Source organism: Cicer arietinum, chromosome 1, assembly GCF_000331145.2.
Source record: "Cicer arietinum cultivar CDC Frontier isolate Library 1 chromosome 1, Cicar.CDCFrontier_v2.0, whole genome shotgun sequence".
Classification (NCBI taxonomy): Eukaryota; Viridiplantae; Streptophyta; class Magnoliopsida; order Fabales; family Fabaceae; genus Cicer; species Cicer arietinum.
Window position 1 is genome coordinate 51,491,388 of NC_021160.2, and position 19,026 is coordinate 51,510,413.

Sequence of the window (19,026 nt, forward strand, 5' to 3'; positions counted from 1 at the left end):
CAGGCTGGTAACGGAGGAGTCTTTCTGTAGTCCTAGTTTCCACTTGAGCAGTGAGCCAAAGGGTGCCTTCACATACACGGATCCAGAGTTTCAGCGAACTGGGGTACTAACATCCAAGTCTGACATCTACTCCTTTGGGCTTATTATTTTGCAACTCCTCACTGGCAGGACTCCACTTGGATTAACAGTTCTAGTTCGCCATGCAATTTCATGTGGAAAATTGTCTGCAGTTCTTGATTCTTCAGCTGGAGAGTGGCCTTTATCTGTTGCAGCACGGTTGGTTGAATTGGGTTTGCAATGCTGTGCACAGAATTGCAGAAACAGACCAGAGTTAACACCTACTCTAGTGAGAGAACTGGAACAGTTACATGTTTCAGAAGAGAGACCTGTGCCATCATTTTTCTTATGTCCAATCCTTCAGGTAATTGATCTTTTTTTAACTATTGAAAAAGCATAACTAAGTTTAGTAGCCTCCTTAAGAACTGATAAATCACCCAGAACCAGTCAAAACTCGGCCCAAAATTGCTTTTTTCAATTCTGGAGGACCTATTTTTTTTCCTTTTTGCAAGCGGAATATAGTAATTGTATGTTGTGTGGCTCATGTTTTATGTTGCCTCCCTTCTTCAGGAAATAATGCATGATCCTCAAATTGCAGCTGATGGATTTACATATGAAGGGGATGCCATACGTGAATGGTTAGAAAATGGGCATGATACTTCTCCAATGACTAATTTAAAATTGAGTCACATGCTCCTCACTCCCAATCACTCACTTAGACTTGCCATCCAAGACTGGCTCTGCAAATCATAAAGGTTCATTAATTCATTTAGCCTAAAGAACTCTTTTATCCCCTTAAGTTTGTTTAAAGCTAGTTTCGCTTTACTCCCACAATTTTCCCCTGTTGTAAATCTATCACATATCCAACGAAACATCGTCAACTTGGTTTGATCCCAACCTTTTAGGTAGTCAATTTTAGTTGACGGAAATTGCCTGCGTTACACAATTCAAGTACCCAAAAAAATATTGTATTTTGGTCGCAATTTCCAGCCAAGAGAGCAAAGAAAGAAAAGGGAATGTCAAAGATGGGCATTGCCTGAGTACCTGTCATTCTATTAGGACTTAGAATGCTAAGGGGTTAAAATGAAAATAGTCCTGTTCATCATTTTAAAAAAAATATCCCTTGTGTATGTTAACCAATACATGTATATGCTATTTTTGCAGTATTCTTCTGTAATCATTATAGTTTCATCATTTTCAAGTGTTCAATGGTACAAAATTGTTGTCTTGCATGTTTGTAAAACCCTTTTAAACGACGTAATTTATAGAGTCTAATACAAATATGAGTGTAGACTCTAGTGTTTCTAATCTTGCAATATTATGAGTTGATGAAATCTTAGCAAATCATTTAGATCATGTGTCTTTAGCGCATATTAATAAGTAACCGGTCATTGTTTAAAATCCCACGAAATGGTTGGATCGGCCATGTTTAGATAGGATATCTTTTGTTTTCCTGTTTCTAAGTTCTAAGAGAATCTCTAATAGGGGTTTCTAATCTCAAATAAGATTGCTTATTGAGTTTTTAAACCTATGTGTCAAATAAGCAAAATTTGGATAGGAGCTTATCTAGATTCTAGCTGGTAGGTCGAGTTCCTTAAAACTAAACAATGTTCCTTGTTGTATAAGGACAAGGAACATTTGAATATGAATAAAATACAATTTTCTATCTTGCAAACAACCAACTCTTAAATAAAACTATAACAGTGCTAAACATTTATACCATTGGAGCAAAACATGCATCAATTGCTTAATTATGATATGGCATAATTAAGACCACTTAATCGTGTCTAAAAAATCTAAGGCAATTCAAGTTGATTGCTTGTCCAAAATACTAAGTCCTAGTTGCATATTTACAAACGCTTTGTCCATCTGGAGAAAATTGTAGCATCAAATAAAACTTACTAGCAACTATAAATACATGTACCAAACCTTCATTGGAATTTTATAATGCATTATTGTCTTCATTTCAATCTTAAACTTGCTTCATCTTGAAGAAAGAAAGACGGGGGGAACTGGTACGCATTTCTGTGGAGTTAAAAGGGTGATCATCTTCTGCTATGAATGTTTGAAGCTTGAAGTCCTCTTGTCCATCATCCAAAAATGAATTAGACTCCACCTTTAAGTTCCCTGGATTGAATTTCTCCTTGTTTTCCTTAGAGATTGTTTTTTATTTGTGAAGCATTTGATTGTCACCCTGATGGCCAAGACTAGTAGATTTAGCTTCTGCTATGTCGAAACTATTGTTTGAGTAAGAGGACTGGTTTTCCTTATTTTCATTCTTGCCAAATGTGGTTGGCAGTGATTTTCCCCTCTGAATGCCTTGTTTTGGAGTTGAACTTTGGCACATACTCCCAAAACCTTGAATTCCACGGGACAACTTGCGAGCATGATTTCTTTCTTCCTTAAGATGAATTTCTTCTTCCAGCAATTTCAATACCCTTTCTGCTTTCTTTTTGACAGCAAGTCCCCAGTTGAACCTGCATGCAAATATTTGTAATGATCTCATTATGGTCGAAGTAGTTCAGTTGGCAAGCGAAAGAAAGGAATAGGGCGACGATTCTTCGGTGACAACACTTTTCTAGGGTATGTTAAAAGGAATAAAGCGATGATGAACAATCACTCACTTTCCGGTAATTCACACAAGCATTAATGAGAAGGAATCGAGTGGTAATCAAAGAATTAAAGAATGACATATGCTTACATTATTGAATAACATAAGCACTGTATTTAAACACTTTAACAGTGACTTATTAACTCACTAACTGTCTAATGTGCTCCCACTAACCAACTTAACTCTGAATTATACACTAACAATTACCTAGTGGCACCATATGACAGTGTCAAGAAGAAGAAAATTCATGACCAGGTAGTGATTTTAAATTATTAGATTGAGAATTTCAGAAAACATACCCACTGTTATCAGTGTGCTGAAAGTATATCATCTGTCTAATAACATTTTGGTCACACTGAAATTCTTCTGCACTACTTGCAGGTCCATGAATCAATAGGTGTTCAAGCACACTCAGAGAATTGTAAGAGGCCCTCCAATTCTTCTTGTCAAATTTGGCCAGTCTGTTATAAAACATCCCATTAATTCATTCATCTATGATTAGATAATAATTAACATAAAGATGGCATGGATTAACAACAAAAAGCTTACATTTGTTCTACCAAGAATGATCATTTGTAAATATAACATGCATATTATTAAACAAAGAGGAGAGAGAAACACCTTTTATGCAGAATTTCTACAATCCTCCAATAATCATCTATCTCAAAAGCAGACCTTGAAATTGATTTAAGAGTTGGGGAATCAGTGACACGTGATTTGCCATTTGTAGCTTCTTCTGTCATCCTGTAAATCATAAAAACTCTAACTTGTTAATTTAGGTATGAAGCACATTAATTAAAGCATAATAAAATGTTAAAATCTTAGGATGGATTTATATATGTGACAGTTACAATTCTGCAGGAGTAACATCAGTTAAAGCTAATCTAGCACTCTTGAATTTCTCCTTGAAAAAGAAAGAAGCTTGCTTCTTAAATTGATGGAACAAAGGCGTGGCCATGTTGTTACAGTTTTTTGGTTCAATAGGGTTAACATACCAATACTTCAATACTACTATATGCATATATATCAAACTTACAGCCAGAAGCTTAACTAACTTCCTAAATATCCTAAAAGAAAGGAAGAGCTTGATGATGTATTTCAAAAAAGTGCTGTTTTTTTATTCACAAGCCTTTTTCATCTCTATGCATAACGGAAGACTTTATGCCACGTGTCATAATTAAACTCATTCTGCAATATTTTAACCCTAACAAATATAATTTTATTTAATATTTTTTTTTATAAATAAATCAGTAGTTAATTAATTTATCATCTGTCATATTATCGGGGAAAATGGGGCAAATACTGTTGATGCTTGGAAAAGGCAGAATTTTAACATGAAAAAATATTTCTTGTGGACAATTAGTTAATTTCCAGCTTATGGAATGATAAGTGGGTGCAGTAAATGTGTGTATTCTTGAAAATTAATTTAGCTCGATAAGTTTAGATTTTTTTTTCCTTTCAAATGTACTGTTTTCATTTTTTTTTGTCATATTTAAAAATAATTTCTTCAATTTTTTTTTTATATATATATAAAAGGGCCTTGCCTAAAGAGGAAAAAAAAAACTAGGGACGGCAACCCACTCGAATCCGTTTCGATTTGGTATGGGTGTAGATTTTTTTTGAAATTAAAACTCCATAGTAGATTTAGATGTATTGATATATGCACCGCTTCTGCTAATAAAATTATTACTATTTTAAAATTATATATATGACAATAACAAAAGAAATAAAACATAGATTTTGAGTTAAAAATAAAGAAATAAAACATAGATTTTGAGTTAAAAATCTCACTTTTTAAGATGACAAAATATGAATTACTTAATTTCTAAGATTTTTTTTTACATTAAATTTTTAACTCAATTATTTTTTTATATATTTTCTTTCACAAAACTATGATTTCATTATTTTTAAAATTTTATTATATTAATTATAATAAATATGAATTTTAAATTTATTATTTTATATATATCAAAATATGCAGGAAGAGAAACTCGAACTCTGTTGAATGCAAGGATGGAATTCAAATTTTACATCCGACAAGTAACAAGGACGAGGGTGGGTTTTTCCGCTTAGTCGGATGTGGGTGTGGGGATACAAAATATGTTTTTGATATGCCTCGTTGCCATACCTAAGCTAAGCACGCACCTTTAAGCATGCAAGCCCTAAAAATATGATCAAAGAGGAGTCTCTTAATTCCAATAAGACGAGACTCTACAAGAAGAAGTTTCCGAGAATTTGAAGTAAGGCTAAAGTTTAACCGTCAATCAACACAACGATTACTTTTGCACCAAGTGTGGAGGATTTGAGTATGCCACTTCCTTCGAAGTAAGTCTGAATTCACTAAATCAAAATGTGAATGTGTCCATTGATATTGCAATTATTAGTAATTATATTGATGAGAATATTCGAGTCACTTTCTACGATCTGATGAGAAAGACTGTATCTTTAAGTCATAACAAACCTCAAAAAAATATGCCCCAAATTCTGTGCTGGTAGATTTTTTAAAACATTTCAGCTGATACTATATAATGAGTAAATTGCATTATTTGGGTTGACATTATGTAGATTTCTTTTTTTTTTTCCTCCTATATGACATTTTTTGGGTTTACATCTCGTAGATTTCATATACTGAAAAAATTGCATTTTTTGGGTTTACATTGCTGGTCTTGAGTTTGGATAGACGTTAAAAAATTCAATCATGTTTGTAATATGCAACGTGATTCTATAAATATACAATATGTTTAATTAATTTTTAATTTAAACGAAATGTATGTTATTTTTTTAAAGAGTTTAGCAGCGAAGCTCATATATTAACTATAGAAAAATAAGGAATTTCAGTATATTAATATCAAATGTATATTATTTTGAAGTTACTTCTGGTATATATATCATAATTAAATATCTATATAATTATCATATATGAATTGTACTTATAAAATAAATGTTATTTATTTTTACTAAAAGTACATTACACAAATGAAAAATATATAATTTTTATATTGAATTGAGATTGTTAAGTTAAAATTAATTATAACTTTTTTAAAGATAAATAGATTCGGATTAAATTATTTTATTTCAGATTTTTGTTTAATTAAAATTAATTTTATAAATCCGTCAAACAAAATTTTATAAAGTCAAATGAATCTAAACTAAATTAAAAGCATCTAGTCAAACATGTGCTAATTTTGATTTGATGAAAATTACACCTAACCACTCCTAAAGTGGACACAATTAATGCATTGGAAATAGAGTTGGGTTTGCATAACATACATGATACATCCTTTACTTTTCTTTTTTCCGAATTAGTGTTGTCAATGAATACTGAATTTGTTGAGTTCATGCAATAAATATCCACAAATGAATAGAATAAAAACTTACGCTATATATATTACTATCTTTTTTATAAAAGTCAGAGAAAATATAAAAATGTATAATATAATAATTGCATTGATAATAAAAATGAAGATTGCATACAATAAGTAATATTTATAGCGTAAGTTTTCTTTAGAAGTTCATCTTTTGTTTAATACTTTGTTGTTCAAGATTTTGTTGTTGTTGAAATTCATTTGTCAATGCTTGAACTTTATCTTTCAATGCAAGAATCTCTTCTAGGATGAAACATTGGTATAAATGGTTTTTTTGATAGATGTTATAATTAATAGCAGCCTAGAACTCAATTCAAATATATATGCGTCTCTTCTTGTTGATACAACCAACTCAAAATGATATCTACACAATCACTCAAAATATTTATATATAACTTTATGTTATTATCATTCTTCAAAATCACATTCTTTTATAATACGTTGGTGATTGAGGAAATTTAAATACATTCTCTAAACCAACTATAAGTGGCAGGTCAAATAGATTGACTTGACTGTGCAACATTACATATTTATTTTCAAAACAATCACATTTTCATAATTAATTGAATACATTAAAAATTTATTCCAAATATTTTACTTTTTCATTTTATTTTTTCTATATTTACTACAATCATTAAGTCAAAAATACTTGTTCACTGTCATTATTTTCACTTTCAAGTCTAAATTATATTCTAATACGATTAAAAAGATACTATTGTTTAGGCATAAATTTTATTAATTTTACTAACTCATATTATATCAATATTTTACTTTTTCATTTTATTTTTTTCTATATTTACTACAATCATGAGTCAAAAATATTTGTTCACTATCATTATTTTCATTTTCAAGTCTAAATTATATTCTAATACGATTAAAAAGATACTATTGTTTAGGCATAAATTTTATTAATTTTACTAACTCATATTACACTTTATAGATTCTAAATTAATATTCTAAATTAAAATTACTAACATATCAAACAAAATAAAACTTTATTTATTAATTTTAATAACTTTATAGATTCTAAATTAACCATTTTACTTATAACATTTGTTAAACCTATCAATACAAAATAAAACTATATAAACATTTGAATCCACAAGTTTACGCTATAGTTTATAAATATAAATAATTGTGAGGTAAAGAATAATTTGTTAGTTTAGAGTTGAATAGTAGTAGTCTTTGTTTTTGGTCTTAGTCAAAGCAATATAGAAGACCAAATTTGGTGTGTCCTTATATCTAATCTAGAAACAAACTAGACCAGACCAGAAAAAAGGACTTCCATAACCACCTTATTTTTCATTTTCCATTCTCTTTTTTTTTTTCTAATACAATGTTCCATTCCATTTTGTATTCTCCGTGCAACGCCGCCACTACAATTTAATTTAATATATTTATTTATTTATACATATAGACAAGTGACATATTAATGTTTTTAATTGTCTTCTCTCACCAAACCCATTTTGATCAATTGCTTCAATTTCGTTAAAGGTTAGTTTCATTATTTTCTCATTAATTTGTGTTTACTTCTTTGAAGAACTTTCTGTTACACTATACTATCTATAATCTACTTCTTCAAAATTGAAATAAATAAACCATCAAGTTTTTATTAAAATTAACGTTCTTCTCACGTTATAAGTTTTTTTATATCTCTGTTTCTCTAGATGTTGATCAGATGCTATGTTTATTTTTTTTTCTGTTAAAATTTTGAATTTCAATTATTATGAAAACGTTTCGGTTAATTTCGGTTTTAATTAATGAAGTTTGATGAAACTGAATTTTCCAGCCTGTGTAAGTTATAACAGAAAATTAGCCATATCTTCTTTCAATCTTTTGATTGTTAATCTGATTTCTTCATCCTTTGTTCAAAATTTCATTTTCAAATGATTTTTCTGTATATATGAATTTTTTGATAACTTCCATTAAAAAAAATCATGTAATATGAACATATGAATGCTATGTTTTATTTAACATTTACTTTTATATCTTTGTAACATTAATAATGATTCTGCAGGAAAAATTTTAGAGGCAGAAATTGATTATCACTAGAGTGGATTGAAAATTACAAAAGAATAAGATTACCTTAGCCGTATTAATTTGTCAATATGGGAAAACAATTGATTAGTTCAGAGGAATCCAATGTTCAAATTCAGGAAACTAATGTAGGATGCATGTGGGGCATGTTTCATATTCTTGATTATCATCATTGGCGTGTCAAAAAGGCTTTTCATCACAAAAAGAAAAGACATGCAAGATGTAAGCAATTTCACAATCACCTTGATTTTTTTGTTATTTTTCTATTTTTCATCAATCATTGCAATCGCTTTATAATTAAGATTTAAACTCTTTTAAGTTACTATGTCATATTCATTGCATATTATTTACCCTAAAAAACTTGTATGTTTAGACACTGTTATTAGTTGAATATTATTTGTTTTGGATCATCATGACCACATTTTGCTTCTGTGAAAGACTTCAAATGCTTAATAATAGTCTTTTTAACCTATATGCAGATAAGAAAAAAACCACTTTGCAAGATCAACAAAATGTAGTTACAGTAGCAGAAGAACCCTTCTCGGTATGTTTAAAACTTTCATGCTCATATATTATGGTCACAAACAATTTTTATGTAATGTGTATAATAACTGTAACTAAATCTAACATGAATATCAGGTCAGCAAACATAGCAAAAAGTTGAATGCTACCGAGGAATACTCAGGAACAAACCAGGCCAGTAGTGATTATGCACTTCAACAGAAGAAAGATGGAAAGAAAACAGAAGGTTCCCTTAACAGAGAAATTTCCATTAAACTTAAGAATCATGATGATGTTGTGGAGGTAATTAGTATGAAGAAAAATGTATTGCTAAAATTTCTAAGAGATATAGACATTGGTGGTAAGAAAATTCATCAAGCTTCCAAAAACAAACTAAGGTTGACAAGATCAGGATCATTTCCTGTAACTGCACCTTCTAAGATGAAATACATTAGCTCTAGTACCTTCAGATACAAGCAAACTGAAATTTGGGCCTTTCCTAAAGGAGAAAAGTTGCTTGCTGGCACTCAGGCACCAAAAAAGTTGGGAACAAGTTTAGTGAAAGATGTTTCTTATGAAATTTCAAAGCCTTTGGTGAGTGATGATGCTGAAATGGATAGTGCCATGCAACAAAAACCAAACATTACTTCATTGCCTTCTGAAGGATTACCAAACCATAAAGGATGGAATCAAGTGGTTATTCATCAATTCAAAGTTATAAAACAGAAGATTAAACATGTACTTGTGGAGTTCAAGAAAAGTGGTCACCAAACATCCCTTGAAGCTATACAAAATAGTGAAAATATCACTAATAATGAGAAGGATATATCACAAAGCTTCAATGACGGCATGATTCGAGAATACAGAAAGAGTATAAGCATGAGTGAGACTAAAGCTTCTGATTCTGATTCTAATAAATATGATGTTCGGCTAATGCGAAGAACGTCCTCTCTTAACGAATCGTTGGATAAATATACTCAGTTGTTTGAAAAAAGTTTGAGCAAAGAGGTAAAGTGGAATAGCTCAAAGTCTAAAAGCTTAAGATTGACAAATGAGGAAAAGATTCACAAGAGAAGAGATGCTCGTATGTTTTCCAGAAGCAATTTTTCTATGCCGAATCTCGAGTCTTTAGGATTCATTCTACATGAAGCTCTTCTTGATACAAATGATATTGTAAATAATGCAATGGAAAGTGATAATGATGTTCAAAGTAAATCAGTGAGCATGCCTTTAAAGATTGATAAATCACTTGACCATTTTGAAAAGGCTGAAATTGATGAAACAGTTGAAAGGTGTGGTAGAGATGTGAATACTTATTCTTTATCTGATAAGATAGTTAAGAAAATTGATGAAGGAGTTACCTGTGACAAAAGGGAAGACATACATGAGCCAGAAGAGGGAGATGAAATTTCTCCTCAAGAAAAATTGGAAACTAGCTGTCAAGACAATACAACCAGCCAAGCAGAAGGTAATAAATTTATGCTAATGAGCATGAGACTAACATAACATTTCACTGAGGAACTTAATTTGCATGCTCCGATGGTATAAACAATTTTTACACTGTCAAACAATCTTAATAGTTAGATAATGAAAAATGTTTGACTTTATTCATAAGTTCATTAGTTTAAAAGTCTCAAATAAAAAGATTTGTGATTGGTTGAAAGTATAATTATTTTTACACTTGCATAAACATTGAACTCTTTTTTGAGATTGCATTATACTAACTGTCTTTTCGCTATATACCAGGAAAAGAATGGAATACAAGAGGATCAAATGCTACTAGTTTAACAGCCAAAAACAAAAACAAGAGTTTTGACAATCATTTGATGTTCTTCAATTCATATTCAGAAAACAATTCAAATTTCAAATACGTGAAAGATGTTCTTGAATTTTCTGGTTTCATGGAAAATGAGCATAATCAATTGCGATACACGGTAGACCAACCAATAAAACCATCCATATTCATGGCTATGGAAGAAACTTTCCTTCATGAAAATGAGTTTTCTGCAGAAGAGAGTATCAACCTTTGTGATCACCAGCTTCTTTTTAACTTGGTTAATGAGGTACTCTTTGAAATATATGAGAACTCACCAACTTATTTTCCAAGACCCTTTTCCTACAACTACAAGCTCAAACCAATGCCTAAGGGAAATTATCTTCTTAACCAAGTATGGAGTAGTGTTAGTTCATACATGAGCTTGAGACCAGAGTTGGATCAGACATTAGACGATGTTGTTTGTCGTGATTTGGCGAAAAGAAGTGGATGGATGAACCTTCAACATGAAGAGGAGTGTGTAACACTTGAAATTGAGGAAATGATCATAGAAGATATGTTAGATGAAATTATATTTTCAGATATGTTAGAAGATATGTAGATTAAGTAATTTAAGCTGTAAATAGGATTGTTTGGCAGATGTCATATAGAGTTGATTAAGGAGTTTTTGTGCTTGTTGTGATTAATTGCAATGTAAATAACATAGGAGTATGTATACGTGTTATTGCTTATACCTTAGAGATTTTTTTATTGATGTTAATGTAATAAAGTCTCTTGTCCATGCAATTGCATGTTGGGTGTAACACCACTTCTGCTTAGATGAGACTAATTACAAGTACAATCATTTGAGAGAAAATTGAAGTATGAAGAAGATAGTAGAATAATGTGCTTTTAGCATGTGTCATAAATACTTGTGTATACCTTTGAGATAGGACAAAAATTTTATTTCTACCTACTTTTGGGAATGGTACATCAGTTTTTAAAAGCAAATTAGTGTTATTTCTTACTCATAAAATTTCTCTGATAATTTGTAAGATTTTTTGAAGTTGGAAGAACATAGTAATTCTAATAGGCACAAGAACAGTAATTCTAATAGCCACAAGAACGGGTAAAAATGGTCATTCTAATAGTATATGAAAGTGGAGAATGATTGTAAGAGACATAATGATTTTATTCCGTCATTGCTGAAAGACATAGTCATCGGTGATATGTTTTACGTAATAAGTAAAGATTTAACAAAAAGGATTCATGAATGTTATATTTATTAATTAATTAATTTAATTTGTTGTTCTCGTATGCTACATAAGTCTTATTGTAACTTGATGTAATTAATTAGTTAATTTTAATGCTATATTTTTTCTATCATCAATGACTTCTATCAATAACATGATATGAGAGTTTATTGATCAAATCACTTGTCATTTATATACACGCATCAAATTTAAAATATAGAGATGAAGTGTATTGAGAAAAACTCAAATCTTACCTTTAAAATAGATAGAGATCTAAAAAAATTATAAAGGACATTTTTGACCTTATAAATTAATTTCATAAAAATAAATCAAATCCAATATATAAAACTAAGAATCACTAGTGCAAAGAGACTAATTTGAAACTCATAAAACATAATGATCAAACCTAAAATAAATTTTATTTGCAAATTCTTTCTATATTAGATTTCATAGTGTCCTTTTATATTAGGTTTCATTCCTAAAATAAGTTTGTAAAATCATTACACTCTTTTGAGAAATTCTACCCTGCATACGTCACATGTATTAGTACAACTGGTCTTTAAATTAATAGTTAAATAATTTTTTTTAAAACAAAAAAACTATTTTTATCAATTAAAAAAAATTATGATAACTAAATATTATTTATTAATAGTGTCAGCAAAATAAAATTTAGTTTTTTCAGAATTTTTATTATTCATAATAATTAATTTTTTTTACGATGCAATTTAAAAAATTTATATAATACTTATAAATAATTAAATGATGTTTTTATTATGAAATAAGTTTTTTAAAAATACAAAAGTTAACAAATATTTATTTGATTTATAAAAATAATCGTTAATCTATCAATTTGGAGAACAAACGCATCAAAACCCTTAAGTTTATGAGTATAAAAATCTAATTATACAAGATAAATGTGACAAATTTTAAAACATATGTATTTATACGACAAATACTTTAATAATAGAGAAAATGGAGAGATCCTAAACCTAGTAGAAGTTCTCTAATTTTTTATATCAATTTTTTTAATATCAAAATTAAGTTTGAATAATGAAATTTTTTGACAAAATTTGTCCAAAAAAAATTAAATAATGAAACTATACATAAGAGTTTTAGTTAGTGCTTTTAAAAAATAAAAATATCATATTAATTCCAAAAAATATAAAAGGCATGAATACAAAAGGGTCAAAACAGAACAAGCATGAGCTTACGAAGTCTGAGGAGCATTTTATCGCAAGCGAAGTTCATAGACACAATACGTCGAACACCTGGTGCCATTGAAACCCATCTCAGTTTGAAATTCTTTTGCACGCAAACAACACAAAACGAAGACAGCTTGTGTAAGAGAATAGAGAAACTTCCCAAGGGAGAATCAATAGGGTCCGCTTTCCGTAGTTGGATGCGAGATGGCTTCCCCGTTCGTGGCGCTGACATTTTTCACACCATTAACCGTCTCAGAAAACTCAACTTTAACAAACGTGCACTTGAGGTCAATTCGAATTCACTCCTATATTCTTTATATTTTGTTTCCTCAATCTATTTCTGTTTCAATGAATATAGCCACCACTGTGTTTTTCTGTACAATTCCACTGTTTAAGACTTGGGCTGCATTTGGATTGGCTTATGAACAGTTTACTTTTTATTTAGGCTTATCTACTTGTATAAGCAGTTCACTTTGGGCTGTTTTGATTAGCTTATTTGAGTTTATCTACTAGCATAAGTTTTTGTGAGACTGATTGGGAGAACTTTTAAAAACAACTTATGACGTGTCTATAAGTTGTTTTCAACTTATTTCCACTACGTCTCTGGAATTACTTATGAATGCAACTTATAAATTAAATGAAAACAATTTGACTTTATTTTATCTTTTGTTATAGAATTAGAAAGAGTTTATGCATAAGCACTTATATGATAAGAACTTATGTTATAAGCACTTATGCTATAAGCTCTTAGTTAAGTTGTTTATCCTAACAGGGACATGGTGTTAGAGAAAGTTTACAGAAACAACTTATAGTTTACGTGAAAACATTTTGACCTTATTTTCTCTTTGACTAAAGAATAGCTTATAAGTAAGTGCTTATACGATAAATGTTTATCTTATTAGTGTTTGATTAAGTTGTTTATCAAAACAGGCCTTTGAACATTTTCTCTTGTGTGACTATTGATAGGTGATGGAATGGGTGATTAGGGAGAGACCCTATAGACCTAGGGAACTAGATTACTCTTATCTAGTGGAGTTCACAACTAAGCTTCATGGAATTCCACATGGTGAAAGCCTCTTCACTCGTGTCCCTATTGAGTTTCAGAACGAGTTACTCTTCAACAACCTTGTGATTGCTTGTTTGGATAAAGGTGTCGTAAGGCTTTCACTCGAGTACATGAAGAAAATGAGGGAATTGGGCTATCCGATCTCCCATTTGGTCTTCAACCGCCTCATAATTTTGTATTCCTCACCGAGCCGAAGGAAGATGATACCTGGTTTACTCACCCAAATGAAGGCTGATAAGGTCACCCCGCATGTTTCCACCTACAACATTTTGATGAAAATAGAGGCCAATGAACACAATCTTGAAAATTTGATGAAGTTCTTCGATCGAATGAAACGAGTGCAGGTTGAACCGAATGAAATATCTTACTGCATTTTAGCTACTGCACATGCAGTTGCTAGGTTATACACTGCAACTGAAACGTATGTTGAGGCTGTGGAGAAGTCTATGACAGGGAATAACTGGTCAACATTGGATATTTTGCTTATATTGTATGGGTATCTGGGGAGCCAGAAGGAGCTGGAAAGGATTTGGGATATCATTAAAGGACTTCCCTTTGTTAGATCTAAAAGTTATATGTTAGCCATTGAAGCATTTGGTAGGATTGGAGAGTTAAACCGAGCCGAAGAGATTTGGTCAGAAATGGAATCGGTAAAAGGATTGAAATCTGTAGAGCAATTCAATTCAATGATGACTGTGTATTGCAAACATGGAGTGCTTGACAAAGCAATCAGGTTGTACAAAAATATGAAGACAAAAGGGTGCAAACCGAATGCAATAACGTATCGCCATCTTGCTCTTGGCTGCTTGAAATCTGGTAAGGCAGAACAAGCTTTGAAGACATTAGACTTGGGCATGCGTTTTCCGCTTAACAAGAGCGTTAGAAATTCAACACCATGGTTGGAGACTACTCTTTCAGTTGCTGATCTTTTTGCTGAAAAAGGTGATGTTGGAAATGTTGAGAGACTGTTTGAAGAATTTCATAAAGCTAAGTACTGTAGGTATACTTTTGTATATAATACATTGATTAAGGCTTATGTAAAAGCTAAGATTTATAATCCAAATCTTTTGAAAAGGATGATTCTTGGAGGAGCTAGACCTGATGATGAAACTTACAGTCTTTTGAAAATTGCTGAGCAGTTTAGGACTTGATTGTTTAATTGATATTTCACAACGAGTTAGAATTATGCGTATCCTTATGTTGACTTTCTATTTATTATAAGCATGTATCAATTGCGGAACAAGAGTCAATAAGATGGAAGAGTTATTAAAGATCATCTGCCATTGCTTATGAAAGCTCTTTATTTTTGCATCTACATCTACAACTGATACTGTAAGGGTATAACATGTTGGATTTACATTTATCTCTCCAACTTCATAGCTACATTGCTCTATAATTTTTCATACATATACATATATATGATGAAAATCTGAACCATTAATCTCCCAGTCAACAAATGTTATTGCTAACTTTCCATCTAAAGGAGCTTCCTCACTTTAATGGAGCAAGGTTCATTTTTGTGGTAATCCCATAGCCTCAACTGATTGAGAAATAACTACAGACAATGTGAATTATTTATCTATTTATTTATTTTGTTTGTGGAATATGTGTGAGATATCCGTTAAATTTTCCCTATTTATGAATTGAATTGAGTCCAATAAGAGGGACCTTTGGAGGATAGGTCTATGCTCTTGCGAGAGACAGGTTTGGACTACAGTTCAGGAAATATAACATATTATACCCTAGGGCCTACACTTCCTTTCTCTTGGAAAATGTTTGGCTTGAATTTTTTCTTCAAGATTTATGATTATAACCCACGAAAACAGTTGTCTTGATGGCTATGTAAGGATAGGCCTTGGGAATTGGGACAGTAGACAACTAGCACAATGTTTACAAAACCTGATGTGGCAACACTTGAGACTGAGGTTAGTTCTTTCAATTTTCATGTTCCAATACATACATGTCATAAAATTTGTCAAGTACTATTGAAAATATTTTAGAATTATTCTATAGAATTATTGTATAGGTATATGATATCGCGTCCTATTATGTAAAATAGGAATCATATCTTCTATATTTATTTTGTATTTATTGTAGGAGCTTACAAAATCCGACTCTGACAAACAATTTCACCATCTTATGCTTGTGGATAGAGTTAATTTTATTCTGCTATAAGACATTCTTGTGCAACTTTGCATAATGATTTGGAAATTGTAAATTTTAACATGCATTGAAGAAAATGTATTGGGAGACCTTCCTACCTCTCAACAAGTTCCCTTCTTCCTATTATCTAGAACAACAATTATATTTATGCAAACAAAAACTTGATTCACCTGTCAACAAAGCTTTAAATTCGAAAACCTGTTCATCCTCAATCTTCCTTAAACCAAAACCCATTTACCCAGAGACTAAGAATTTAGCTGAACATGTCATTGACAACATTGCCCTAGGCTAGCTTGACTAAATTGCAAGAGAACCAAACTTACTATCATGGAAACAACCGATGGGCCAGGATAATTGATTAAAACATGTTGAAGTGATAAAGAGATGAATATCACATCTTATTAGTAGTTACATAGAAAATATTACTTAACCAACAATACAGACGAAAACAAAAGAGACCAAGTGGGAAACCCCCTTTCAAACATGCAGTAACACCCAGTAAGACATCCGGTTCAGTTCATTCAGATAAAGTAATTTATGAACTGTGCAGCAGTAGCAATTGCAGCTCCTGTAATGGCATCTACTGCAATGTTGTCTTTTTTGCCGTTGCTGGCTGCAGATACCAGAGCACCTGTCACTGCACCTCCTACCATGGCATTCTTCTGCAATACATCAAACACCAAGAGAAAAATTAAACTTAAATTGACAATAAAAGGCATGGTGCACCACCTAAAACAAAGTTAATAAACATTTAACACCCAATTTTAAAATTAGATCAAAGTGCAGTTGCCAAAACTTATATTCAAATCTCTATCCACACTCCAATCACTTAAGCTACATCGATGAGGGCATTTAAAAAAAAAAATGATTTGATACAATAGCCAGTTTACTATTAGAGTTATTTAAAACCAAACATGATGTTTGTTAGTAATAGTTTGAAATTTGTTGGATTAGATGCATCATATTGAAGACAATTCCGGAATTAAAGTGTTTTCTCTACTCTAACATAGAATCTACAATAATAACAAGTCTATTTAAAATTTTGAAATTAGACTGTGGGGAGAATTACCCAGTCTCTAGTGCCACGGATCCTCTCTACCCCGTATTCCACTCCAACATATACACCAGCTATAGTTCCTGTAAGCATGGAAAAGAAAATACATTAAAAATAGCTAATGCATTTACTAGTTGAACTTGCCATATTACATAATGCAACACAAGTCTTACCCCAGTATGCACCTTCTTTACACATCTTCTTCAGCTGCAACAAGACAAACTCTCATGAACAAAGAAAGAAGCATATCATGATCAACAAAATGTCTATTGAATGAGATTCCTTCCATTTTGAGGATCTAGATTCTCAGTATTCATACAATCACACAGTTCTCAATCTAACTGACTAACTGACAGATCAAGAAAGGATGACTCGTGTACCATCTTTGTATTTTGGATCTATTTATCAAAGTAAACACATGAGAAAGCAAAGGTTTCACATTTGCAATTGACTCTTGTACCATCCAATTTTGATTATTGAGTCAAATGTGTGATTCCTTGAAATCATGTTATTTCGATCTGACCGAATCTAGGGATTTCCCAGCCATTACTTTTTGCTGGGACTAAACCTCCCAAGTCCCAACACTATACTCTTAAACAAAAATGTATATATATAGCATGGATGAAAAGTTTTAGAGGAGATCATCCAATTTGTTTGATAGTTGAAAAGAGAAGCATCATAGATAGTTAAAAATTGGCTATAATATATACCAATCTGTAACATACTTAAAGGTGAAGATGTATACAACTGAAAATATAACAATGACAACAATGTTAAATAATGAACTTACAGTTTTCTCAAAATCATTACTTGAGATGCTTCCTGGAACAGACATGTTTAGTTAGTCAGATAAAGATCTTCACAAATGAAAAAAGGAAACACTAAAATGATGGCACATAAGTGAAAAGTATATAATATATTGATGTTGGTTAATAAATAACCCGAATCTAAACAAGGAAAATAATAAAGGATCAAAGTTTTCATCTTTTGGAAATGTAACAAAAGGGATGGTGAAATACTACTACCCTCCACTTACCCTTTCGAATTATATGATAGGTATCCTCTGCAACTGACCTTGTAGCTGCAACCTGAAGAAAAAGAAGAAGAAGGGTTGGTTGGAATTGTTTAAGAAAAATAAGAAATTGAAGTGGATAAATGAAATAGTTACAGCTCCAATCTTCAAAAAACCATCAACAGTGAGGTTTAGGAATGGATTGCCCATGTCAATAACCACATCCACCGTAGGGGAAGATACTGACCCTGACATTCTGCTCCAAGGCATCTCTCACACTCACAATTCTTGTTCCTCTTTTTGGTTTATTTTTCAGTGACTTTTTAGTGACAAGCTTGATTGTTGGAGACTTAAATATCTAACTAGGTAGGTGTTTTTGCCAATAAAAAGAAATATCACCACTGTTATGATTGGTTGTGATTCAAAATTGAGAATATCAATCTTACCATTTACATATATGTTTTTTAATTAAATAAAGAATAAAGTCACGGTTAATAAACGAGGATAGCTTTTGTAGACCCCACCTGTTAGGGGAAAGCGCCCAAGGAAAAGATAGAGTGGATATCCATGTGTCACCATTGGCTTACTCTTGATATTATTTTGTTTCACTGTTTGACATCTGTGTGGTTTAATTATTTGTGCGATTTTGATTCATGCATATGGTAAAATATAGCTAAATTTCAGTTTTCTTCATTTTGTTATTTTTAGATTTTACTTTCTCCTTTATTTTTTTTAGTCCCTTGGACGTTTTAATCATTAAAAAAAATATTACATTTCAGTTTAAATTACAAATATTAATAACTTAGGCCATGTATATCAAGATCTAATGTGTTGGCTATTTTTGGTAATTATCTTATGTGATCTTTCATTCTTACTTATAGATTTTTGTAATTGTACAAGTAGTTTATGTGATGGATAGAATCTATAAGAGTATAGTTCACATAATTTCATG

General features: G+C 31.1%; 4 protein-coding genes and 1 pseudogene across 8 annotated transcripts in view; 3 read left to right on the forward strand and 2 right to left on the reverse strand.

The window, feature by feature from the left end:
• Positions 1-3,322, forward strand: part of LOC101509545 (U-box domain-containing protein 33-like) — a 7,417-nt gene extending 4,095 nt beyond the window's left edge. For 2 of the 5 annotated variants that reach the window (XM_004486953.4, XM_073366731.1), the window contains exons 7-8: positions 1-421; positions 628-1,251. In XM_004486953.4, coding sequence (XP_004487010.1) covers positions 1-421; positions 628-810 — 604 coding nt within the window. In that variant the 3' untranslated portion in view covers positions 811-1,251. Of the gene's footprint in view, positions 422-627; positions 1,252-2,517; positions 2,924-3,049 lie in introns of those variants that run through there. The other 3 variants (XR_012162475.1, XR_012162476.1, XM_004486954.4) reach the window with 3 other exon arrangements.
• On the reverse strand, positions 1,845-3,648 carry LOC101504538 (epsin-3-like; annotated as a pseudogene).
• Positions 3,649-7,302: 3,654 nt separating this feature from the next.
• On the forward strand, positions 7,303-11,148 carry LOC101509220 (protein TRM32). The gene is made up of 5 exons (XM_004486952.4): positions 7,303-7,527; positions 8,051-8,292; positions 8,550-8,614; positions 8,710-10,039; positions 10,318-11,148. Exons 2-5 carry the CDS (start codon positions 8,142-8,144, stop codon positions 10,944-10,946), a joined length of 2,175 nt encoding a protein of 724 aa, XP_004487009.1. The 5' UTR covers positions 7,303-7,527; positions 8,051-8,141; the 3' UTR covers positions 10,947-11,148.
• Positions 11,149-12,751: 1,603 nt separating this feature from the next.
• LOC101504203 (pentatricopeptide repeat-containing protein At1g07590, mitochondrial) lies at positions 12,752-15,121 on the forward strand. The gene is made up of 2 exons (XM_004487185.4): positions 12,752-13,066; positions 13,746-15,121. The coding sequence occupies exons 1-2, from the start codon at positions 12,779-12,781 to the stop codon at positions 14,994-14,996; spliced, it is 1,539 nt and encodes a 512-aa protein (XP_004487242.1). The 5' UTR covers positions 12,752-12,778; the 3' UTR covers positions 14,997-15,121.
• Positions 15,122-16,331: 1,210 nt separating this feature from the next.
• Positions 16,332-18,476, reverse strand: LOC101508903 (outer envelope pore protein 16, chloroplastic). Its single transcript, XM_004486951.4, has 6 exons — positions 18,231-18,476; positions 18,099-18,150; positions 17,853-17,884; positions 17,236-17,269; positions 17,078-17,145; positions 16,332-16,670 (listed from the first exon to the last, which is right to left on the reverse strand). Exons 1-6 carry the CDS (start codon positions 18,342-18,344, stop codon positions 16,530-16,532), a joined length of 441 nt encoding a protein of 146 aa, XP_004487008.1. The 5' UTR covers positions 18,345-18,476; the 3' UTR covers positions 16,332-16,529.
• Positions 18,477-19,026: the final 550 nt, after the last annotated feature.

Bases quoted from the DNA above. Each gene is read 5' to 3' on its own strand.
- LOC101509220 (XM_004486952.4), top strand. From the start codon at position 8,142: ATGGGAAAACAATTGATTAGTTCAGAGGAATCCAATGTTCAAATTCAG. The intron at 8,615-8,709 runs GTATGTTTAAAA...CATGAATATCAG, and splicing joins TAGCAGAAGAACCCTTCTCG to GTCAGCAAACATAGCAAAAA. The intron at 10,040-10,317 runs GTAATAAATTTA...GCTATATACCAG, and splicing joins TACAACCAGCCAAGCAGAAG to GAAAAGAATGGAATACAAGA.
- LOC101504203 (XM_004487185.4), top strand. From the start codon at position 12,779: ATGAGCTTACGAAGTCTGAGGAGCATTTTATCGCAAGCGAAGTTCATA. The intron at 13,067-13,745 runs GTCAATTCGAAT...GACTATTGATAG, and splicing joins TTAACAAACGTGCACTTGAG to GTGATGGAATGGGTGATTAG.
- LOC101508903 (XM_004486951.4), bottom strand. From the start codon at position 18,344: ATGCCTTGGAGCAGAATGTCAGGGTCAGTATCTTCCCCTACGGTGGAT. The intron at 18,151-18,230 runs GTAACTATTTCA...CTTTTTCTTCAG, and splicing joins GTTTTTTGAAGATTGGAGCT to GTTGCAGCTACAAGGTCAGT. The intron at 17,885-18,098 runs GTAAGTGGAGGG...TGTCTGTTCCAG, and splicing joins CTATCATATAATTCGAAAGG to GAAGCATCTCAAGTAATGAT.